The sequence below is a fragment of the Panthera onca genome, chromosome A2 (assembly GCF_046562875.1).
Source record: "Panthera onca isolate mPanOnc1 chromosome A2, mPanOnc1 haplotype 2, whole genome shotgun sequence".
Lineage (NCBI taxonomy): Eukaryota > Metazoa > Chordata > Mammalia > Carnivora > Felidae > Panthera > Panthera onca.
In genome coordinates, this window is record NC_138340.1 from 16,748,727 (window position 1) to 16,774,224 (window position 25,498).

General features: G+C 42.3%; 1 protein-coding gene and 1 long non-coding RNA gene across 36 annotated transcripts in view; one reads left to right on the forward strand and one right to left on the reverse strand.

Moving 5' to 3' along the window:
* Positions 1–25,498, forward strand: part of LOC132678503 (uncharacterized) — a 96,929-nt gene that overhangs the window by 25,226 nt on the left and 46,205 nt on the right. For 12 of the 21 annotated variants that reach the window (XR_014136836.1, XR_013554224.2, XR_009609630.3 and 9 more), the window contains one exon: positions 16,981–17,164. The exons of 2 other annotated variants lie outside the window; for them this stretch is intronic. This is a non-coding gene — a long non-coding RNA (uncharacterized LOC132678503). Of the gene's footprint in view, positions 1–9,833; positions 10,005–16,980; positions 17,165–25,498 lie in introns of those variants that run through there. 7 more of the 21 variants (XR_014136839.1, XR_013554242.2, XR_013554240.2 and 4 more) reach the window with 2 other exon arrangements.
* Positions 21,070–25,498, reverse strand: part of KIF9 (kinesin family member 9) — a 55,003-nt gene continuing 50,574 nt past the window's right edge. For all 15 annotated transcript variants that reach the window (XM_078443132.2, XM_060630875.3, XM_078443131.2 and 12 more), the window contains one exon: positions 21,070–22,236. In XM_078443132.2, the coding sequence (XP_078299258.1) occupies positions 22,186–22,236 (51 nt within the window). In that variant the 3' untranslated portion in view covers positions 21,070–22,185. The remainder of the gene's footprint in view (positions 22,237–25,498) is intronic.

Here is a 25,498-nt window from a genome sequence, read left to right on the forward strand (position 1 = left end):
AAATAATAGTTTTTCACATAAAGTAAATAACTTTTAAAAAACTGTAAATGTATACTGTTGTCCATTCCAAATGAATGTGAATTGTTTTTGAGATTAGAGATTAATATTTATAAACTGTCTTTTAACACTATTATAATATGCATAGCTTTTGTCTGTTTAGTTTCACATTATTTAACCCTAGCATATGACTGAACATAATTCAGCTAAGCCCCCCACATGGTAGAAACAATTTTCTGTCATTTTATCCCTCTGACACCCTAATTTCTGCCTCCCTAGACAGAAGTCACAACTATTTGTATCTCAGAAAGAAAAATGATATGTACACTCTAAGGAAGTACAATAATGTCCTATGCATTTTTTTAATTGAGAAATTGGTTTGTATGATAATTGGTGCCCAGATTGTACTGAAAAAGGCTAATTTCTATTGAGTTACACAAATGCTACTTTTTTTTCTTTTACTGTTTTATCTAACCCAAGCTATTTCACCCCTACCATGAGAAACCCAAGCAAGTTGAAATTAATCCCAAGCTTGGAGCAATAAATTAGTAGATTTCTGCTTCTCTCTGTGAACATCTTTTATTTTTATTTTTTGGTTCGCCAGTTATAGTACCTGCCAATAGGACTTTTCCAGAAATGTGTTCTTTCAACTGCAGTTTATCAAATGCTTTCTGAATGCCAACTCCTGTGGGTAGAAATAGGGGATATGGAGATAAATGAGATCATCTCTGTCTCTGGGAAGCTCTCAAACTAATTGGGGAACACTTCTAAACAGTTAACATTTCCAGGCGGTGAACAGTAACCCCATTGGTGGGTTTGTTAGTCACTTTGGACCATACTTGAAGCCAAGAGGGTTATTCTGTCCTTTCCCACAGAGAACCAAAGTAGTAGTCAGCTCTATGTGCTAAGTTATGATCATCCAAATGTCTTAACATGGACTTTCTTTTTTTTCTTTAATGTTTATTTATTTTTGACAGAGAGTGTGAGTGGGGGAGGGGTAGAGAGAGAGGGTGTCAGAGGGTCCAAAGCAAGCTCTGCTCTGACAGCAGCAAGCCGATGCAGGGCTCGAACCTATGAACCGTGAGATCACGACCTGAGCTGAAGTCGGACACTCACCAACTGGGCCACCCAGGCACCCCTTAACATGGACTTTCAGCAATGGAGCAGCAGGGTGCCAAGGCAAGGGCTGAGATGAAATACTGCCTGAAATCATTCTTAAACATATGCTTCTGTGAGAATGTCTGGCTCACTTGACATGTCAGGCCTCCTAGCATTTGTGCAATGATATAATATCACAGCCATCAGGAAAGAGCCTCCCTCTCCCTTGGAATGCACTTTTCACAGCTTTTGCATCTAGTTCCTTACAAATCCATGAAGAAGGAGGAATCCAATGGCAATTTAGAGTTGAGCTCGTTGTTGCAATGAGGGCTACTGTTTCCTCCTCAAAGGACACTTAACAACCCTTGGTCAGTGAGTCATCACAGGCTGAATCCTGGCAAAGTCTAATTTTCCAAAAATTGAAAACATGACTTATACAAATATGAGGGAGCAAGTAAGATGTCAACGCTGGTTCAAAGAGCAGGTTGAGCAACTGGGTATTCACAGACATTTATAAAGGAATATTGGGAGAGAAAAAAGTAATGTTAGAATTAAAATGTTAGGGGCGCCTGGGTGGCTCAGTCGGTTAAGCGTCCGACTTCGGCTCAGGTCATGATCTCGCCGTCCGTGAATTCGAGCCCCACGTCAGGCTCTGTGCTGACGGCTCAGAGCCTGGAGCCTATTTCGGATTCTGTGTCTCCTTCTCTGTCTGCCCCTCCCCCGCTCACGCTCTGTCTCTCTGTCTCTGAAAAATGAATAAACCTTAAAAAAAAAAAAGAATTAAAATGTTAAGTTAGATGGGGAGCCTGAGTGGCTCAGTCAGTTAAGCGTCCAACTCTTGATTTTGGCTAATCTCACGATTTTATGAGATCAAGCCCCACATCAGGCTCTGAGCTGACAGCTTGGAGCCTGCTTCAGATTCTCTGCCTTCCTCTTTGTCTTTCCCCCTGCCCATGCAAAAGTGCATGCGCATGTACTCTCAAAACAAATAAATAAATATTTTAAAAATAAATAAAATGTTAGATAAGATATAAAATTGGTTCGTGTCGAGAGGGCAATCAAACCATAACCTTTGGGTTTATATTTTCCACTGGATAATATTTAGCATATAACTTTAGAATAATTAATAAATGACAAAGCACATTACTTTAAGATAGATAATTAAATAACTCTTAGATGAGACCATCATCCCCCTTAATTCTCAGTATGACATTGAAAGTACATACCAACTACCTTTTTGCCTTTTTTTCCAAGTAGTTTTTCTTTTTTTGTTCCAAGTAATTTTTTTAATTTTTTTAATGTTTATTTATTATTGAGAGACAGAGAGACACAGAACATGAGCAGGGGAGGGGTAGAGAGAGGGGAGACACAGAATCTAAAGTTGGCTCCAGGCTCTGAGCTGTCAGCACAGAGCCTGACACAGGGCTCGAACTCACAAACTGCGAGATCATGACCTGAGCCGAAGTTGGTCGCCTAAACAACTGAGCCACCTAGGCACCCCATGTTCCAAGTAATTTTTAACAACATCTTTGTATTTCTTCAGCCAGGGATCTGAGCCCTCTCCCAGCCGCCCATCTGTCCCAGCATGCCTTTATAAGTTCATCTTCCCTCTATACCTTTCCCATACTCTCCTATGTTAGAATTTCTCCCCAACCTCCTTATCAACCAAAGATCCCGTGGTTCATTGCCAGAGGTCAAGGTACCACTCACCCTTCAAGGGCAATGCAGTTGGCATCTCCCCTCAGAGTCAGTGCTGTTAATGAATTGAATCCCCCTTGATACTATTCCAAATTACTCAGTACCAATCTTTCTTGGCTGGTATGAAAAAAAACGGTTTCTTGGGATTTCACTATTTATTTGCCTGGAACCTCTCTAGAGACAGCCTGATGAAAAACTAAGTCTTCAACTATTAAGGCATTTGATCCTGTTAAATTGGATTTGACAGCTTGGGCACACCTGCACAAAAGCTTTAAAATGAAATGTGCATTTTATTGCATGAGCCTAATTTAGAATTGACCCAAAGGGATGTTTTGTACAATTGGTGGGAAATTTGTGGTATCATGTTGAAACTTAACATGACTAAATTCAGCTTTGACGATTCTGATGAAAAAAAATCATAAAACCTTGGAAACCAGAAGGGTATAGACTGTTACATATATGTGTGTGTGTGTGTGTGTGTGTGTGTGTGTGTGTGTGTGTTTGTGTGTGTGTGTATACACACAAAAAGAAGGATATAGACTGTTAACTCTGGCAGTCGATAATGGGACAATCAAATGTCCACATGCAAAAGAATGAATTTGGACTACTACCTCACAAAATAAATTCAAAAGAATGAAAACTGGAAAACTCTTAGAAGAAAACATAGGGGTAAATCTTCACTTCTATGGATGTGGCAGTGACTTTTTAGATATGATACCAAAAGCATGAGTAACAAAAGAAAAATAGATGAATTGGACTTAATCAAAATCAAAAACTTTTGTGCTTTATAGGACACCATCAAGAAAATGAGCCCACATATAGGAGAAAATATTTGCAAATTATGTATCTGATAAGGGACATGTATCTAGACTATATAAAGAACTCTTACAATGCAATAATGAAAAGATAAATAACCCATTAAAAATGGGCAAAGGATGAAATAGACATTTCTCCAAAGAAGATATACAAAGGGCCAATAAGCACATGAAAAGATACTCAACGTCATTAGTCATTAGGAAAATGCACATCAAAACCACAATGAGATAGCACTTCATATCTACTGGGATGGCTATAATAAACAAGACAAATAATTACAAGTATTGTTTAACACGTGGAGAAATTGGAACCCTTAAATGCTGCTGGAGAAAGACAAAATGGTACAGCCGCTTTGAAAAACAGTCTGGCAACTACTCAAAAGGTTAAACACAGAGCTACAATATGACCCAGCAATTCCACTCCTAGGTATATATTCAAAAGAAGTGAAAATATACATCTACACAAAACCTTGTACTTGGTTCATAACAGCACCATTCATAATAGCCCAAAAGTGGAAACAATCCAAATATCCATCAACTGATGAATGGATAAAATAATTGTGATATATCCATACAATGGACTATAATTCAGCTCTAAAAAGGAATGAAATACTGATACATGCTGCAACATACATTAACCTTGAAAACATTATGCTAAGTGAAAGAAGCCAGTCATACGTGGTGTGAAGTGTTCAGAACAGACAAACCTATAGACAGAAAATAGATTGGTGGTTGTCTATGACTGGAAAGTGGCATGAGGAAACGAGGAGTGATTGCTAATAGTACAAGGTTTTTTAAGGGGTGAAAAATGTTCTAATATTAGACTGTGGGGATAATTGCACAACACTGAATATACTAAAAACAGAGTTGATAGCTGTGACAGAGACTGTACAGTCCACAGAGCCTAACATACTTACTATCTAGCCCTTTACCAAAAAGTTTGCCAATCTCTCCCTTACAGTGAGTTTTAGATTGGGAAGTGTGAGTCCTCCAACTTTGTTCTTTTTGTTCATTGTTTTGGCTATCCTGGGTTCTTTGCATTTCCATATTAATTTGAGGATTGGCTTGTCAGTTTTGGCCAAAAAAAAAAACAAAACACTGCTGGACTTTGATAGTGATTATGTTACATTTGCAGATCAAATTAAGGAGATCATTTTAAAAAATTTATCTGAAATTGTCTGATTTAACCATGAGAGCCTCTTCCAACTTGCCTCCAGGTCCTTTTGATAAAAATTGTATTATTCTTTGAGGACTTCCTTGCTTTCTGGCAAGGAATACCAAGCTCATCTCATAATTTTTCTTATAACAGCCAAGGAATTCTGACTCTTTTGGTGGAGGATGGTATTTAGAAGCCAAGGTCTTGGTACTTGGTGTTAAATCTGGTACCTTGCTGTTGAAGGTGTTACTGCTCCAAAGCTCTCTCAGTGCCCAGAGCTAGGGATATAGGGAATATTTGCATGTGAATACACACACGCACACAAACACATTTATTAAGGTAGGACTTCCTACCACCTCTGAGACTAGCAGAGACAACCTGTCTTCTTTTCTCATGTTCCAGTTGGGAACCCAAGAAGTCAAGGAACACTTCCCAAAGCACCCTATTAGTGATGGACACAGGCCTGGCTGAACACAGACCTCTCTACCCTCTTATGGATTTGCTTGTTTCCTGGGATTCTGCAGCAAGCACAGGCCTGACTCCCAATAGGAGGATGTCTTAGATTGGTTTCCTTTGAAACAGACTCTGAGCTGCAGAGAATTTGTTCAGCAAACTGGTACAGCAAGGTTGTTAGAGGATGTGCTCAGTAGACATAACAGTAAGGGGGTGAGGGAGGCAGAACTGGGCAAAGGGAGCAGCTGACCCCCAGTGAGATTGCAAATGGGGCCTCAGATAATCCTACAAGCAGATCTGGAGCTGGGGTAGCCCCACAGAGTTGACTCAAATTGTGTAATGAAGAGCAAGCTTTTAAATCTCCATATGCACCAACCACTAGCTATGAGCCTGGAAGGGGGCATATTCTGCACAGGCAGTTCCCTTTGGCTGAGGACAGTTTCTGGTGAGGAGTGCAGCTATGAACTGCCAGCAACTATTATTTCCAGCAGTGGAGGGGTGGGCACATCAGCTCCGAAGAGGGAATGGCATAGAGCCCCCCCAGAATCCCCTAGAGGGAAGGAAGTCTAGGCTGTAGGCAGTGGCATCAGACAAGCATCCAGCCCTGCACAGCAGGTAGAGCTCAAAGAGCAGAATTGGAACAGGCAAGAGCAGCTGGCATTTTGGCTGTGGAGACAGACTGGGCATGAAGAGGCCACATGGTGTGAGGAAGCTCTAAGTTAGAACTTCTACCTCCAGTCTGTGTGTTCAGGGGCTGGATGGTCTAACTAAAAAAAAAATAAAAAAAAAATAAAAAAAAATCACAGCCTCTCTGAGTAGCTTCCTTCTAGTCCATCAACTTCAAGTAGCAACTGTGATTTAGTTTTCAGTGTTGCCTTCCTCCTTTAGTAATTGAACATAAGACAGTTGATAAATTGATCTCCGTAAAAAAGCATAAGAATCATCAGAAAAATTCCGATTCTTACAATGGAGTCTTAGTCTAAGACTGGTTATGACCCTTGGATACTCCTCACCTGCCATGTAACGATAGCCTAATATCGTCCTAATGCTGCCCTGTGGTCGGCTCAGCCCACAGGGAAAGCCTGGAAGAAAGTACTTTTCTGCTCCAGTCAGGAGACTTGGACATCTGGGACTGTGGGATTTTTGCCTGGTCTACCCCTCCTGCTGTTAGCCCCAGCTGCAAAGACCAGTCACCACTACACTTTCAGCATGATTACTGAGTGCTGCATGGGCTTTATAGGCTTTATAACTGGCTGTTCCAGAGAACCTGGGACCAGCTGCCTCCTCTGGTATTTCTCACCCAACCCCCAAACTGTGGCTCCTTAATGTACACTGTCCTCTGACGTTCAACCTGGAGAAAAGTGAGGAAATAGTCGCACCTCTGACTTATTTACTTCCTATTCCTCTCTTCCAAAACATTGGAAGAAAGTAAAAACCACACATTACCCCAGAAATAAATACTGATGATATTTGCATAATAATATTTATTTGTATGTGTATTTGAAATGGAACACACTATACATATATTTTTTTCATTTAATAGTATATTTGTTTATCTGATTTTTTTAAAAATATTTATTTTTGAAAGAGAGAGAGAGAACACAAATGGGAGGGGCAGAGAAAGAGGGAAAACAGAGGATCTGAAGCCCGCTCCTTGCTGACAGCAGAAAACCTGACACGGGGCTCAAACCCAGAAACAGCGAGATTATGACCTGAGCCAAAGTCAGATGCTTAACTGATTGAGCCACTCAGGTGCCCCTGTTTATCTTATTTATTATTATTATTATTATTATTTTTAATTTACATCCAAGTTAGTATATAGTGCAACAGTGATTTCAGGAGTAGATTCCTTAATGCCCCTTACCCATTTAGCCCATCCCCCCACCCACAACCCCTCCAGGAACCCTCTGTTTGTTCTCCGTATTTAAGAGTCTCTTATGTTTTGTCCCCCTCCCTGTTTTTATATTATTTTTGTGTCCCTTCCCTTGTGTTCATCTCTTCTGTGTCTTAAAGTCCTCAAATAAGTGAACTCATATGACATTTGTCTTTCTCTGACTAATTTCACTTAGCATAATAGTTCCATCCACATAGTTACAAATGGCAAGATTTCATTCTTTTGGATTGCCGAGTAATATTTCTCTGATGATGAGTGAGGTTGAGCATTTTTTCATGTATCAGTTGGCTATCTGGATGTCTTCTTTGGAGAAGTGTCTATTCATGTCTTTTGACCATTTATTCACTGGATTATTTGTTTATTGGGTATTGAGTTTGATAAGTTATTTATAGATTTTGGATACTAACCCTTTATCTGATATGTCCTTTGCAAATATCTTCTCCCATTCTGTCGGTTGCCTTTTAGTTTTGCTGATTGTTTCCTAAGCTGTGCAGGAGCTTTTTATTTTGATGAGGTCCCAATAGTTCATTTTTGCTTTTGTTTCCCTTGCCTCTGGAGATGTATTGAATAAGAAGTTGCTGTGGCCAAGGTCAAAGAGGTTTTTGCCTGCTTTCTCCTCGAGGATTTTGATGGCTTCCTGTCTTACATTTAGGTCTTTCATCCATTTTGAGTTAATTTTTGTGTATGGTGCAAGAAAGTGGTCCAGGTTCATTTTTCTGCATGTTGCTGTCCAGTTTTCCCAGCACCACTTGCTGATGAGACTGTCTTTCTTCCATTGGATAGTCTTTCCTGCTTTGTCAAAGATTTGTTGGCCACATGTTTGTGGGTCCATTTCTGGGTTCTGTATTCTGTTCCATTGATCTGAGTGTCTGTTTTTGTGCCATGTTTGTCTTATTTTTAACAGCTGTATACTCTTCCAAAGTATAAATGTACAACTCATTTAATCAATTCCCCCTTCATTTTGGGTGCTAATGATTGTTCACTCTTAAACAATGGTATTTATCTTTGTAGATAAATCTCTGTTCATCATCATGATGTTTTCCTTAGTAAATTCCCAAAATTAGAATTTCTGGGTCCAGGGATAAATGAAAATGATGCATGCTCATCGTCAAAAATCTAGATAACTCAGCAGTTTCTATTGCGAACAGGTATATATCCTTCTAGACCTTTTTCTCTGGACATTCCTACACATTTGTGCACACACACAGACACACACTTACAGAAGGTAAAATGGTTTCATACTGTGCATTTTGTTCCACAGCTTGCTCTTTTATAAAAACTACAATAGATCATGAACATCTATTCTCCTAGTTGATAATTATAATTTTACCTCATTTTATGTAAGTCGCAAAATGTTCCAGAATAAGGGTATAGTATACTTCGCGAACTTTCCCCCTATGGACAGACAATTGTCTACAGTTTTCCTCTTATCCAAATCATGTGGCAGTATATATTCTTGTTGGTATAAATTTGCACAGTTATATGAGTAATTTTGTAGAGTAAATTTCTAGATGTGGACTGCTGGACCAAAGGGTGTTAGGAATGCACTGCAGTTCAGTCTCAGCCTTTGTATTATACCAAAATCTGATATTTGAGGGGCGCCTGGGAGGCTCAGTCAGTTTGGTGTCCGACTTTGGCTCAGGTCATGACCTCATGGTCCGTGGGTTTGAGCCCCATGTTGGACTCTGTGCTGACAGCTCAGAGCCTGGAGCCTGCTTTGGATTCTGTGTCTCCTCCTCTCTGCCCCTCCCCTGCTCATGCTCTGTGTTTCTCTAGAATAAATAAACATTTAAACAAATGTGGTATTTGAGTTTGGGTTTAGCCAAATACCCAAATACCTACCTCATAATTACTTCTGACTTCCCTGAATTTGTCACCAGTGATCACATGGTAGGCCCAAACATCTGGAAGTCCATCTAGCCAGCTAGGCTCCTTCTTCACTTGATGACTGTGGTAGGTAAAATAGTGCTTCTCTCTCCAAAGATGTCCATGTCCTAAGTCCTAAAATCTGGAACCTGTGAATATGTTAGGTTACATGGCAAAGGTGAATTAAGGTTGCAGTTAGAACCAAGTTTTCTAATTAGCTGGTTTTAAAATAAAGAAATTATCCAGGGTACTTGGGTGCCTCAGTAAGTTAAGTGTCTGACTTCGGCTCAGGTCATGATCTCATGGCTTGTGAGTTTAAGCCCCACATCAGGCTCATTGCCGTCAGCATGGAGCCTGCTTTGGATCCTCTGTCCCCCTCTCTCTCTGCCCCTCCTCCACTCATTCTCTCTCTCTCTCTCTCTCTCTCTCTCTCTCTCAAAAATAAACATTAAAAATAAAATAAAGAAATTATCCTGGATTATCCAGACGGGGACAATGTTATAACAACCATCCTTAAAAGGGGGAGAAGAAAAGGAGAGTCAAAGGGAGACATGACACTGGAAGAATTTTCAGAGATATGGCTTTGAAGTTGGAAGGAATTATGTCCTATAAATTTAAGATTCTACAGTGTTTAGCTCCATTTATTCAAAAACGAAAACTTTTCATGTAAAACCAACTAGTAAATGTAGAGTTGTTGTAACCTTTACAATGCAGGTTAACATAACCTTAGGCAGTGATGTGGAATACAAAGCATCGCTGCCAGTGGCTCATTTGCACCGCCCACCGCAGCTCTGGCTTCTCTGCTATTCTTAAACTCATTTTTGCTGGTAAGATAACGGACAGTTTTATTTTTAAGGTTAGCAGGACCATGAGCCAAGGAATGTAAGCAGCCCGCAGAATCTGAAAAAGGCAAGGAAATGGATTCTTCCCTAGTGCCACCTTGATTTTAGCCCCATGTCAAACCTCAAACTGTAAAACAATAAATTTGTATTGTTTGTATTAAATAAAATTGTATTGTTTCACACTACTAAGTTTGTGATAATTTATAACAGCAGCAAAGAACACTAATATAGTCATCAGGGGATTTCTGGGCCTAACAACAGTGAGTCTGGTGAAGTATTTAGGGGATGGAAGATCAGTAAAGTAAATGCTTGATGGGACACACATGGCAAAAACCAGGAGTGTTTTGGGAATCACAAGCATACAAAGTTCCGTTCACATGCTTCAGATGTTTGTTCAAGACAGTCCCCTCAGGGGCGCCTGGGTGGCTCAGTCGGTTGGGAGTCTGACTTCAGCTCAGGTCATGATCTCAACATTCATGGGTTCGAGCCCCGTGTCAGGCTCTGTGCTGACAGTTCAGAGCCTGGAGCCTGCTTCCGATTCCGTGTCTCCCTCTCTCTGCCCCTCCTCTGCTCATGCTGTCTCTCTCTCAATAATAAATAAGTGTTAAAAAAAATGTTTAATACTAATAATAAAAAAAGACAGTCCCTTCGGCACAGCAGGATGTAACAGAATTGCTGGTTGAAGGCAGAGAGTGGGCTGTTTTCACCATTTTTCTTCGGGCAAAGATATTACCTGACCTGTCAAAGATTTGGGAACTGCCTTGTCATGCTTATACAAGTTGCTCAAATAAGGTGAAACGGCAGCTGTTAGGTGTTCAGTTCAACAACAAGAAGACTTGTCACTATTTTTTTAATAATAATAATAATACCAGCGTAGGACTTACTAGCAACCAATGGTGGCTTACAACCAAAGTAGTTTGCAGGAACCTGATAAAGAGAACTAAAACCAACTTAATTTCCTGTCTCTGCATTAAAAAATACCAGGCATACTTTCCTGTCCTTGTATTAAATAATATGGAGAACAAGCAAAAATAGCTTAGCTATTTGCTCCAAGAAATACTCGCTCCCAGAACACTATGGACTGACAAGAAGAGCTTACTTATTGAAACTAGCATTTTACTCAAGACCTGCTTAAAGATTGTTGCCTTACCAGGTGTTGTATGTAAGTGTTGAATCACTAAATTCTACACCTAAAACTGATATTACACTGTATGTTAATTGACTTGAATTTAAATTAAAAAAAAAAAAAAAGACTGTTGCCTCACTGTGCCTACCAATCCAAAATGGTTGTTATAAACTCTGCCTAGTCTTAATCAGTTTCCTGCTTCGGAAGAGCCTCCTTAAAATCACCTAGTTTAGGCCCTAACACTCTATAACTATCCTCCCCTGACTCTCACCTTCTGAGAAATTATGACTTAGTCAAGTTGGCATTCTTAATGCAGTAAGTCTATCAAATTTAGCTTTACTTGATAAATAGCTTTCCAGGCAGTCTTTTGGAAGGTATCTACTTAACAGAAGTAATCTTTTTTTTTTTTTTTAATTTTTAACGTTTATTTACTTTTGAAAGAGAGAGAGATACAGAGCATGAGCGGGGGGAGGGGCAGAGAGAGAGAGGGAGACACAGAATCGGAAGCAGGCTCCAGGCTCTGAGCTGTCAGCACAGAGCCCGATGCGGGGCTTGAACTCATGAACCATGAGATCATGAACTGAGTCGAAGTCTGACACTCAACCGACTGAGCTACCCAGGCGCCCCATAACAGAAGTAATCTTGAGAGTGCCAGTGTATGTCTCCTGTGAAACCAGCTGTAGAGATCCTCCACTGGTCCCACTCCGGGGAAGATGCTAAAATTGGTGTGTATGCAATGGAAGCTGAGTATCTTGTTACCTTAAAAACAAGTTACACTGCTCCATAGCCACAGTTCTAGATCCAAGGCCAAAGGATGGTATGATGGGACACTATTAGAAATAAAAATACGTAGGGACGCCTGGGTGGGTCAGTCGGTTGAGCGTCCGACTTTGGCTCAGGTCATGATCTCACAGCTCGTGAATTCGAGCCCCATGTCGGGCTCTGTGCTGACAGCTCGGAGCCTGCAGCCTGCTTCAGATTCTGTGCCTCCCTCTCTCTCTGCCCCAACCCACTCGCATTCTGTCTCTTTCTCTCTCAAAAATAAATTTAAAAAATCAAAAAAAATTTAGAAAATAAAAATAAAAATACATAGGGGTGCTTGGGTGGCTCAATCTGTTGAGTGTCCGACTCTTGACTTCAGCTCAGGTCATGATCTCACAGTTCTTGAGTTCGAGCCCTGTGTTGGGGTCTGCGCTGACAGTACGGATCCTGCTTGGGATTCTCTCTATCCCCCTCTCTCTTCCCCTCCCCCACTGTCTCTCTCTCTCTCTCTAAATAAACGAAAAAAAAATGCAAAAGTGGCAATGATACACCTAATATTCACTAAGCATCCTCTTCAAGTAGAGCAAAAACTCTGTAGTTTGTGTGTTTACCTCAAAGAAATGGTATCCTCACCCTAGTCTCAAGTCCAGGAATCAAAGAGGTGATAAATCTTTACCCAATTACTATTAGGGAAGAAGGAAACTTTAGTAACTTGAGGACATCACTGTCAGCTGAACCCTTTACTGCAGAACCTGCGGACATAAATCTGGCTTCTCCACTCACCTTTGCTGAAAGCTGTGGATAACAAAATTCATCTGAGTAAAGCAAAGCATCTCACTGGCTTTCTTCATTGATTCATGAATTAGCAGCAGTCCATTCAAGTAGAAAGGCATTCAAAAGGAGCTGTGCGAAATGGGAGGCTTTTGTAGAGGGGCTGGGAAGGAAGTTTGCTAACAAAGAGTGGATTATCTCAGACAACGTTTCTTTTCTTTCTTTCTTTTAAGTTTATTTGTTTATTTTGCCAGAGACTGTGTAAGCTGAGGACAGGCAGAGAGAGAGAGAGAGATGGAGAGAGAGAGAACCCCAAGCAGGCTCAGTGCTGTCAGCTCAGAGCCCAATGCAGGGCTCCATCTCATGAACCATGACATTGTGAGCCAAAATCAAGTCGGACACTTAACTGACTGAGCCACTCAGGTGCCTCTCAGACAAGGTTTCTTTGGTGGGGAGGGTGTCTCTCATGCAGATGACTTCACTGGTGCTGACCAGGTAATCCCAGATCAACTGGTTAAAGGTCACCTTCCTGGAAGTCACTGAAACTGCAATTCCATCTTGGTTTGCTGTGGGGGCAAGTGACTCTGTTTTTGGTCTGTTGTTCCTTTTTGAACAATGTGAATGTCTTTTTAATATCTCCGAAGTACACATAGCAGTTGAGCAGCCAAAGCTGCTTGGAAATTCCAATGTCCATAAGTATTAAAATGTTGAATTTTTGAAATTTGGTTACTAAAATAAAATAATTATGATTATTATATAGTATAATTAAAATAATTGTATAATAATTTTAAAATAAAATAATAATTAAAATCTGCATTTGAACAAAATGTGTTTATAGTAGAACTCTGGTATACACAATTAAAAGTGTTAAGGTATTGCCAAATTTGTATCCAAAATGTAAGTACTAATGTATATAGTATGTACCAATATGTATATTTTAAGGCTCTGGAAATACACTGCCTAATAGCCCTCCAGAAACCATAAGCCAACTGATTTTCTCCTAACACTGAAGAATAATGCCCATTTATCTGTTAAAGGAGAATTTTTCAAAGAAGTTGTAATCATGATTATCCTACAGATATAAAATGAACATGTGTCAAAGATTTTTTCTAACTCCTTAATTAATGAGGGCACCGCTAACATGTTATAGCTAGTTCAAAGGAGAATATAACCCTTCCTCCTATCCAACCATCTTTCCACCCACCCATCCATCCATCCATCCATTCATTAATCTACTCCAGTCATTCTTTTTTTTTTTTTTAATGTTTATTTATTTTTGAGACAGAGAGAGACAGAGCATGAACGGGGGAGGGGCAGAGAGAGAGGGAGACACAGAACTGGAAGCAGGCTCCAGGCTCCGAGCCATTAGCCCAGAGCCCGACGCGGGGTTCGAACCCACGGTCCGTGAGATTGTGACCTGAGCCGAAGTCGGACGCCCAACCGACTGAGCCACCCAGGCGCCCCGCCAGTCATTCTTAAACCAGGGCAGTTCTGTCCCCAGAGAACATTTGGAAATGTCTAAAGACATTTTGGGCTGTATAACTGGGGGATGTTTCTGGCATCTTGTGGATAATGGTCGGAGATGCTGATAAACATCCTACAACACACAGGATCTCCCCCGACAAATAATTGACCTAAAATGTCAGTAGAACCAAGATTGAGAATCCCTCATATGTCCCCATCCAACAACCTACCCACCCATACACCCACACCCATCTATTTTTTTAAGTATTATTTATTATTTATTTTTTTGAGAGAGAGGGACAGCACGAATGGGGAGGGGTCAAAGAGATAGGGAAAGCACGAATCCCAAGCAGGCTCTGCACTGTCAGCACAGAGCTCAACACAGGGTTCAAACTCATGGAAACTGTGAGATCATGACCTGAGTCAAAACCAAGAGTCACATGCTTAACCGACTGAACCACCCAGGTGCCCCACACACCCATCTATTTCAATGTTTACGGAACACCTGTCACAATGTCTCTCAGTCTTGACTGCAAATCAGAGTCACCTGTGCACATATACAACCTACACGTGCCCAGGTATTCCCTTTGAGTATTTGGATTTTTATAATCAGAAATTATGGAAGTTTGTGAATTGAAAGTTAATCAGCAGAGAAGCTTCTATGCTTGTTTCTAAGACAGTATATGATATTAAACAATTGCTAAGATTAACAAAAAATTTATCACCATATTAATCAGGGAATATACCAAAGGTGAAAAACAAATGTCCAGTACTCCTTCTACCAGGGTAGTCTCAACTGAATGTACACATTAGAAACACTTGGGGGCTTTTAAAAAATACTGACGCCCAGATCCCAGAGGCTCTGATTTAATTGGTCTAGGATGTGCCTTAGGCATCAGGATTTTATAAAAGCACCCTAGATAATTATAATATGCAACCAGGGATAAGAACAGCTGTGTCGTGGGGGACCTGGGTGGCTCAGTTGGTTAAGTGTCCTGACTCTTGATTTCAGATCAGGTCAAGGTCTCACGGTTCATGGTATTGAGCCCTACATCAGGATCTGTGCTGACAGAGTGGAGCCTGCTTGAGTATCTCTGACTCCCTCTTTCTCTGCCCCTTCCTCACTTTCTAAACAAACAAACAAACAAACAAACAAACAAACATTTAAAAAAAAAGAACAGCTGCATCCGAACTCAAAGAAATGCACTTCTCTTTTTCTTTATTGGCTAATTTTTTTTTGGCATGTTCGTAACAGGTTTTTTCTTTTTCAATTTAGAGTCTAATCTTAAAATAATGTTTGAGTTAATCTGCATCCTCTTTGTCCTTGGATTCTTGGCTTGCTTTATTTTGTGTGTGTGGGATTGACCTAGAATCACAGGCCCCCAGAATTGTAGGATTGCCGACCATCAAGGGAAGGGCTCTTAAGTCATTTTCTGCTTCTGGAGCTTTTCAAGAAAGTGGCATTGGCAGAAGACCACGAGGTCTGTTCCAGGAGCTAATTATACATCTTTACTAATATTAGAATACTCAAACAGATGGTAACAAAATTTAGGTGAAAAGATTTAAAGGAATGGAAACACCTAAATACCATTAGATGTTCCTCTCACTAACATCCAGGCTTGTGCTGCAGAAGACCTGGTTTCATGTCAGGTTTGAGAAAAGTCACATCTCAGGTCCAAAATCTTTCTTAGCTTTGGACACCATTGCTGCTGCCACCACCATGTTTTTCTGTAGCTCTGGGGCTTTTTAATGTTCTTCCTAGATGTCAAAACTCCCATTCTTTTCTAAGGCCCCCACCCCAACAGAAGGGATTCTTACCTTATGCAGCTTTCTGCCATTCTGGGGGAACAGGAATAATAACAGATATTTATGGAAGGCTTTAGGCATTGTGAAGTCTTCATAGACTTTATCTCCATGATCCTTTTAGCGTCCCTGTAGTGGAGAGGGCAGTGATAGCTGCTGCCTCCTTTTTACAGATGTAGAGACTGAGACTCAGAGAAGTGTGCCCAAGGTCCCAGACGCTGAGTGGCAGCAACTGGACTTGCGGTTCTCAGATCCAGTGTTACCTTCTCGTACACCTGGCCACATGCGTGGCCCCACACGTTCTCTCGTTCAACTTGCCCACTTTCTGCAGAAGGCCAGGGCACCGGCCCATAGTAAATCATCCCCAAGTTTAAGAATAGTACTTGTCTACTACACACACACACACACACACACACACACACACACACACAACCCCAGCTTCCTAATGCCTTTTATAGCTTTTCTGGCTAGAACAGATTGTCCTTCAAGCAACTTGTAACAGGAAAATCCCACCTGTGTTCAGAAATCCATCTCTCACAAGCCACTTAAGTCATCAAATCACACTGTCGTGTCTGGCCTCGAGGGAAGCCCCTTCCCTATGTGTAAGACCCCCTTTTTCCTTCTAGCCTTTGCGGATACGTTTCTGCAAACAGGGTGCCTCTCCCTTTATTGTTGGAAAGCTGAGCTGGCAGAAGTGTCTGTCATCTGCTCATAGACAGATTGTTTTTATTAAAATATTATTTATAAATTAGATATTTTTGTTAATAATAGCAATTCATATTTAATAAATTAAAATTTCAAAAGGGAAAAACATCACTTCTACTTTCATCCGGAAGCAACCATTGACCTTTCAACATTTTAGTCTTTTTTTATTCAAATATAAATGTATCTATGTATTGGATATGTGAATTAGCTTTTTCACACCTGCTTTTACAGAATCACAGAATTTAAATTTAGAAGGAACTCAGAGGCCTCAAAGTCCTGTCTTCCTGGTTTGAGGATTCCTTTCACATGGACCTTCACTGGGGCTGCTCAGACACGGCTTGCATCCTCCAGGGACTGGGGGCCCAGTTTGCACCAAGACCACCCATTCTGGGTTTAGAAACTTCATCTTGTTATTTCCTCCTGAGGGGACAGAAAATTCAACTACCCCCACTCCTGTCCCACAGCCCACTTTGGACTTCACTTCTCAGATTGAATATCTTTAATTTCTGTGACTATCCCTTACTTGACAGTGTTTTCAGAGCGCTTCATGATGCTGGTCACCCTCCACTGGGCAGTCGGTCCAGCTAAAACCCTGCCTCCAGCCCCCAACATGAAGTTCCAAGTGCAGCCTGGCTGACGTGGTATACAGTGGGACTACTACTTCCCTAACCCAAGACGCCTGACCTCCAGTAACACCACCCACGATGACACCAGGTATATTTTTAGCAACTACTTCTCTCTACCGTCAGCTTTTGGATTGGTCTTTAAAGGCCATCAGAATCAGGGTTAATTAAAGAAAGATAATGCCAGTCTCAATGCTGCCTTTTCAAATTCAAAATCCATTTTGGGGAGTGGAAACGGAGCCCAACGTTTGGGGGGGGGTGTATGTTTGTACGTTCACCATTTATCAGACATAATGCTGGGCACATTCATATCCTTCTTTTGTACTTGGTTGAGGCCCAGCTGTGCGCTAGACATACATGGTGCCAGGATTATTAATCATTGTTTTACACATGAAAAAAGGCTGGGAAATTGGACACCTTGACCCAGGTGCCATGCCGGTAAGATATGGAGTCCCAGTTTAACTTGTATGTCTTGGCCCAAAGCCTGTGCTCTACCCCTATAATGTATTGCCTCAGATACGTGCAGCCTGCTATCAAGAGTCAAGTCCAGGGGTGCCTGGGTGGCTCAGTAGGTTGAGCGTCCGACTTCAGCTCAGGTCATGATCTTGAAGTTCATGAGTTTGAGCCCTGCATCAGGCTCTGTGCTGATGGCTCAGAACCTGGAGCCTGCTTTGGCTTCTGTGTCTCCCTCTCTCTCTTCCCCTCCCCGACTCACGATCTCTCTCTTTCTCTCTCAAAAATAAACATTAAAAAAAAAAAAGTCAAGTCCAGAGTGAGACTCCCCAGGCCCAGCTGATGGGGGCCGTGGGTGAGGGGCGGTGAGTGGATTAGTACCTCCATATGATGCCAGGGACACAACAGAGGTGTCTGAGCCCTCCAGGTTAAAGATTGTGGAGGACATGGAAGGACTACCCGGAGTTCTTTATCCTATCTTGAATCTCTGCACTTCTGAAGGAAACTTGGGTGCTATAATGGTCCAATCTTATCCTTTTCATTATACTTTTATAACACATATCATTAAAAATTCTATCATTAATTACTTTAATGATTTTGTCATATTATTTCACTAAAAATCCCATGATACATAGCAACCATCTTTTTTCCCCCTTTGGTTCCATTCATCTGTGTGTGAATTTGTACTTTTATTGGGGAGTCCCAGGAAATAGTGGAGAACCTGTCTCAGAGTTGTCCCACCAAGGGAGAGGAGGTAAGGGTGCTCATCTACCAACTCACTGGTTGAGTTGCTCCTAAATGTGTTAACTCTCTGGCATTTGGGCCCACTTTGCAGCAAATAAGTACCTATGGTTGAGAAAGACTTTATGTAGAAAGCTACAGATGCTTTCAGTGGGAACCTACTAGCAGGAATGGCAAGTGCATGGGGTTATGATCAAGGCATGGCAGTATCTGCTACAGAAGGTGACATTTAAGCAAAGACTTGAAGTGAGAGAGTGAGCCATGTGGACATCTGGGAGAATATTTCAGGCAGAGGAAAACAGCCAGTAAGTACAAAGGTCCTGAGGCAGGAGCTCCCGGGCATGTCTGAAGAACAGTAAGGAGGCCCACATGGCTGGAGCATAGTGAGCAAGGGGGAGAAGAGAGTGAAGTCATAGGAGACAAAATCATGTAGGGCCTTCGAGTTGCTTTGAGGAATTGGGTTTCACTCTGGGAGAAACAGGAACCATGTGACGTTTGAAAAGATGTGTTTCGTGGTCTAACTTCTATTTCAAAAGGATCAACCAGGCAGCTGTTCTGGAAATGGACTATATAAGAGCAGAGGAGGAAGCAAGGACATAGGAAGTTGCTGCAATATCCAGGCAAGAGATGACAATGGCTTAGGTCAGAACAGGGGCAGTAGAAGTAGGAAGTGGTCAAATTTTTAATGTAGCAGGAAGGTAAAGCCCATTGGATCTCTTGACGGATTTGATATGGGGTGTTGGGGGGAAGAGAAGTATAAAACTACTAAGGATTTAGCCTGAGCAATTGGGCTGAGATTAGGGAGACTTTGGGTGGAGCATATCTGGGGGACAATTAGGCATTTAGTTTTAAACATGGTGATTTGTAGATGTCTTAACAGACATTCAAATGGAGATGCCACGTTAACAGGTTTGGAGCTCAGGAGAGCAGTCTAGTCTAGATATATAAGATGGATAATTGGCTATGAACGCTGGATGAGCTAAGAGAGTGATCTCCTTGGGATCGCCTCCAAATCTGTGATTACCTGTATCCCGGCACTTCTCATGCTGTCTACCATGTCTCTTATCCACACATTCAATCTTCTCTCTCTTCATCCCACTATGCTACATTCCGGGCAATTTCTTCAGATCAAACATCCAGGTCAGCAATTCTCTCTTTTGCTGTTTCTAGTCTGTCATTTAAACTTTTAGAACTACAGTTTTTCATTCCCACAGGTTTCACTTAAAAAAAAAAAAATCTGTGCTCTATTTTGATAGCCTTTATCATATCGATTCCTACTTTTGTCTTTGTTTAAAACATATATGTTGTATAATCTTTATTCAATAATTTGTTATCTGAAGTTCTTAAAATCTGACCATGCTCTCATTATGCCCCCACTATGACAGGCTGTTTCCACACGCACATGTGCATGCACGTGTGTGTGTTTAATCTTTGGAGCTCATGTTTATGAGGGTCTTGTGGGAGTGTTGTGTGGCTCAGTAAGGGCATGTACAGATTTTTTTTTTTTTTTTTTTTTTTTTTTTTTTACTCTGCTGGGTGTTTTATCCTTGGGCTAAGTTTTTTTTTAATTTTTTAATGTTTTTATTTATTTTTGAGAGAGAGACAGACAGAACATGATCGGGGGAGGGGCAGAGAGAGAGAGAGGGAGACACAGAATCTGAAGCAGGCTCCAGGCTCTGAGCCATCAGCACAGAGCCCGATGTGGGGCTTGAACTCACAAGCTATCAGATCATGACCCGAGTCAAAGTCAGACTCTGAACCAACTGAGCCACGCAAGCGTCCCTCTCTGGGCTAATTTTTACACTAATTCCTCAGGCTGGGGGTTCCTGGACACAGTGTAAATCTGAATCCCAAACCTGTGCATGGTTGCAAATTCTCTCAGGACCTGTTTCCCCTCATCTCTAGAAACTTTTCCCCCAAAAGTGGGGGAACTTTTTCTAGCTTACCTCTTTATGAAGGATGAAGCCTTCAAGGTGCCAGCTTTATGCCCAAGGTCCCACTTTCAACTTCCTATGGGGCATGGCCAGAGCCTTATTTCTCACACTTACGTGGACATTCACACTCAAGGGCAACAATCCATGCACACCCCTTCCTACCTCTAGCAGCCACAGCCAGTTCCCATGCTGACCACTTGGGTTTTCAGTTCTCCAGCTCCTGGCAGTTCTCTGTCTCTTCCTGCAAATTTAGCTTTGCATTGAAAAGAATTTTTACTTGAGCCAGCATTTCTGTTTGTAGCAGGAGTATTTTCAGGTTATCTTATCTGTCCCATGTTGGAACTGGAAGTCCCCTCAGGGATGATTTTGGTGGTCAGATTAGCTCAGCAGAAACTATTTTCTAGAACAACAGGCCCATTTGAGTGGACGTGATGCCCCCTAGCTCCCTGTCATGTTGGAAACATCTGCTCCCGTGAGGAGTTTGTGGAGGGTGATCTGCCAGGCACCATCCTGGCTTATTTCTCTGGCTCTGCCCACATTGATGATTACTTGGTTCACTTTGTGCCACAGAGGCCTTTGTCATAATGAATTGAGCTAGAGACCAATGTGCCCAGCTGCCATGACAGAGGCCTAGCTCGCCCTGGCCAGCAGGCCCCAGGACTGGCTGTCTAGAAATCCTATGGAGCGACGTCCAGTAGGGCCATGCCATTGCAGCCAGTGGCAGGGAATGAAGGGAAGGGGGACCAGTAATGCCACAAACAGCTGCTTCCTATGGCCCCCAAAAGATGATGTACCCATTTGCTATGGCCTATTTCCTGAGATGCCCTAAAGACCTGGGAACCCCAAACAAGTCCCGGTAAGAATCAGGTGCAGCCCGAGGCCTGCACTAGCTGGGAGGGCAGGCAGAGCCTGGGCAGACTCGTCTATTTGGCCACAATCAAAGGAGACATGAGGACTGACCAGTAGGGCTGTGTGCACACCATTAGTGCCGATCAGTGACAGTCCCCATGTGTGTCATCCAGGGTGAGGGAGCAGGGGCACTTCAAAGCCGCTCTGCGAAGCCTCGGTGTAGTAGGAGCCTCTGAAAGCTGTTTTAGGACCATTATGTATCAGTCAGTGAAAGTGAAAGGGGCTGAAGAGGAAGAGGGCAGAGACCTCACGGATGCCTTTCTACTTTCTCTGTTCCACAAACCCCCATCCATCTGCTCACTGCTGGGCTGAAGGACAGGGTCACCGAGTGTTTGAATGGACTGATGCCATCCAGTTCAACCTTCTATCTGATACAGGTTCTGCAACCTCCTTGCCAGACAGCCTCCCACTGTGGGGCTCTTGCCGCTAACTTCAGGTAGGGCTGTGCTCATTTTAAGCCTCTTCTTATTCTGAGATAAAAATCTGCCTTTCAGCCATTTCCACCTAGACCCATTCCTCTGCTGGTTGCTGAGGAAGGAGGGCCTCCCGCTTTCACTGGCTCAGGATCACAGAGAGGATGTCCCAAGAGAACCTACAGTCTGACAGGGACTGAGAGAACCAGGGCTCCTCAGAACTAGCTCCCCCCAAGAATGCCCATCCAAGGAAGGAAAGAGGGTGACCAGTGGGACAAAGGCATGCCAGAGGAAGGTGGCTGAGCTACTTTTTCCCTTTCTTACCGGAGACTCGGTTCTGACCCCACCTGTGCATAGGGAAGCATCCTCCTGGACGGGAAATAAAATCAGGCTCTTGAGTGAGCACTGAACGTCCAAGCTAGAAAATTATTTTATCCTGTCCCTGCATATAAAACAGTGAATTGAAACCAAAAGTGGTCTGTGAAGATGAGTGTCCTGTGAAGGATGTTCCTGTTGGGAGGCAGGCCATTGTGAGTCCTCTGGGCTGGGCTCCAGCATTGGAGCAGGCTGTCTGGAACTCTGGGCAAGGGGTTTGGCAGCCCCACTCCAGAGCAGCAGGAGTTACTGGGGGTCTTGTCCTTGAAGGCACTGGCGATGAATCCCTATTTTCTGTGTGCCTGATGGAGGCCCATCATGGTTTTCAAGTAATTGTGCTGGACGCAGAAAGGGGGAGAAAACAGGAATTGATTAGCAGGTATGGAATTAAGAACCAGAAGCCATGCCACTTACACCCACCCCACCATTCATCCTGCAAACATCACATTCTGGGGACGAGGATGCCCACTGACCAGCCCCAATTCTGTTGAGAAATAATGTTCCATTCATCCCCTTTCATATTTTCATCCTAAAGAAAGTGTGTAAAACTGTTTTAAAATGGTGTGGCAGGCATGTTTAAAAGCAGATGTGTATGCTTCAAAGGCCCACTTGAAAGTTTCTGGCAAGAATTAGGTTCAAAAAGAAAAGAAGAGGGTTCTGTCTCCACAGGGGTGGGCACACATGTATTCCAAAGGGCCCTCCCTCTGCAAACCAGATTGATGTTCACAAATTCTTCCCTTTTAATGCAGTTCTAGGCCCTCAGAAAGCAAGTGGGAAAGGTGCGCTGAAACAGAAACAGTGGGCAGTAAGCAAGCAAGTCCTAAAACCAACTTGAAATGTAGGTATGAATCCTCGATCCCCCACAACGTGGGAACGGAAACTGAAGCTCCCGTATTCAGCCAGAATTCTTTTCTACCCCCAATGTTTTTATTGTGGCAAAATACCTACCTTACATAAAAATTTCCCATTTTAACCATTAAATTTTTTTAATTATTATTTTAGAGAGAGGGTGCGTGCACAAGTGGGAGAGGGGGAGAGGGAGAAGGAGAGAGAATCTTAGGTAGGCTCCATGCTCAGTGTGGAGCCTGATGTGGGGGCTCGATCCCCTGACCTGGGATCATGACCTGAGCCAGAATCAAGAGTCAGATGCCCAACGAACTGGGCCCCCGCAGGTGCCCCCCCATCTTAACCATTTTTAAGTGTACAGTTTGGTGATGTACTGATAATGTGCAACCACCACTATCACCCATCTCTGTATGTCTTTTCATCTGGCAAAACTGAAATTCCATACCCATTAAACACTCACTCCTCATTCCCCTACCCCCGAGACCCTACCAACCACCATTCTATTTACTGTCTCTATGATTCTGGCTACTCCAAACACTTCATGTGAATGGAATCATATAGCTAATTCGCCTTTTTGTGACTGGCTTATTTCACTTAGTGGCTGGACTATTTTATATTCCCGCCAATAGCACACACACAACGGTTCCAATTATTCCACCTCCTCACCAATACTTGTTATTTTGTTGTTGTTGTTTTGTTTTGTTTTGTTTTTTCTGGATCATTGCCATCCTAATGGGTATAAGGAGGTATGTTGTAGTTTTAATTTGCCTTTTCCTGATGATTTGTGACGTTGAGCATCTTTTCATACGCTTACTGTCCATCTGTATATTGTCTTTTGAGAAATGTCTACTCTTTGCCCATTTTTTAGTTTTAAAGTTCTCTAGAGGGGGGCCTGGGTGGCTCAGCTGGCTAAGCATCCAACTTCGGCTCGGGTTGGATCTCAGAGTTTATGGGTTTGAGCCTGTGTCAGCATAGAGCCCGGAGCCTGCTTCAGATTCTGTCTCCCTCTCTCTCTGCCCCTCTCCCATTTGCACTCTATCTCTGTTTTTCTTTTTTTTTTTTTAATTTTTTTTAATGTTTATTTATTTTTTTGAGACAGAGAGAGACAGAGCATGAACAGGGGAGGAGCAGAGAGAGAGGGAGACACAGAATCCGAAACAGGCTCCAGGCTCTGAGCTGTCAGCACAGAGCCCGACGCGGGGCTCGAACTCACGGACCGTGAGATCATGACCTGAGCCGAAGTCGGACGCTTAACCGACCGAGCCACCCAGGCACCCCTCTATCTCTGTTTTTCAAAAATAAACATTAAAAAATTTTTTAAAAAAAGAAGTTCTCTATATATTCAGGATATTAATCCCTTATCAAGTTGGAATTTTTGAAGGGAAGTTAAAATGGTCCTGGGTTGGCAATGCCCTGTGGCTAACTGCAAAATCAAGTGCAAATGCCATCAGGGGGAAAGAATGCACTTATGCACTCATGACTCCTACACCTTCAGTTCAGTCAAACATGAACTTATCACACGCGCGCGCGCACACACACACACACACACACACACACACACACACAGATAAAAGCCACCATAAGAGAAATTTAGCAAGATGGAAAACATTTTGACCTTGAAAAATCTGATCCTGTATACTTTACGTATAAAAATATATATGAAAAGTTTAAATAAATATTAAGATGGAATGGCTCAAGTATAACATTTACATATCAAGTTTCTGTGTTGGCATGTCTTTTTCTTTCCTTCCTTCCTTTCTTCTTTCTTTCCTTCCTTCTTTCTTTTCTTTCCATTCTTCTTTCCTTTCTCTCTTCTCTTCCCCCCTCCCCCCTCCCCTCCCCTCCTCTCCCCTCCCCTCCCCTCCTCTTGCCTCCTCTCCTCTCCTCTCCTCTCCTCTCATAGGTTCCACACTGGGCTTAAACTCATGACCCTGAGATAAAGACCTGAGCTGAGATCAAGAGTCAGGTGTTTAACTGACTGAGTCATCCAGGCGCTCCATGTGGGCACATCTTAAACATAAAAATTGTCCAATGCAGAGTTCTCCTAGAGATTGAGGGATGGTGGGAGAATATAATACTGACCTATAGAAATGCAGGATTCCCCTGTTGAATGGTTTAGAATTTAAATGTTTATCTGAGACTTTGGAAGTAAAGACAACACAAGGTTATGGGGCACCTGGGTGGCTCAATCTCTAATGCTTCCAACTCTTGGTTTTGGCTCAGATCATGATCTCATGGTTTGTGAATTCGATCCCTACATTGAGCTCTGCATGGACAGCACAGAGCCTACTTGGGAGTCTCTCTCTCTCTCTCTCTCTCTCTCTCTCTCTCTCTCTCTGTCCCTCCCCTGTGCACACGCACTTACCTCTCTCTCAAAAAATAAATAAATAAGCATTTAAAAAAGAAAAAGGAAGGTTTGCCTGGAATGTCAAGAGAGAAATTCAGGGTGGTAGCCATGCAAATCACTTTGGTCCATCTTTTCTGTGATCTTGAAATAATTTATGCCAGTCAAAACAAGTTCACAACAATAAGGAATAAAATTTTGGAAGCTCTTTCCTCAAAGCCAAAGACCTTTTGGTCCTCCTATTCAATATATATGATGACTTTAACCAATTGATCAAAATTAACCTCACCAATAATGGGACAAAGCAACATCTTGTGCCTCTTGTTACAGACTGAATGTTTATACCACCTCAAAACACATTTGTTTATCGCCACTGTAATGGTATTTAGAGGTGGGAAACTTTGGGAGGT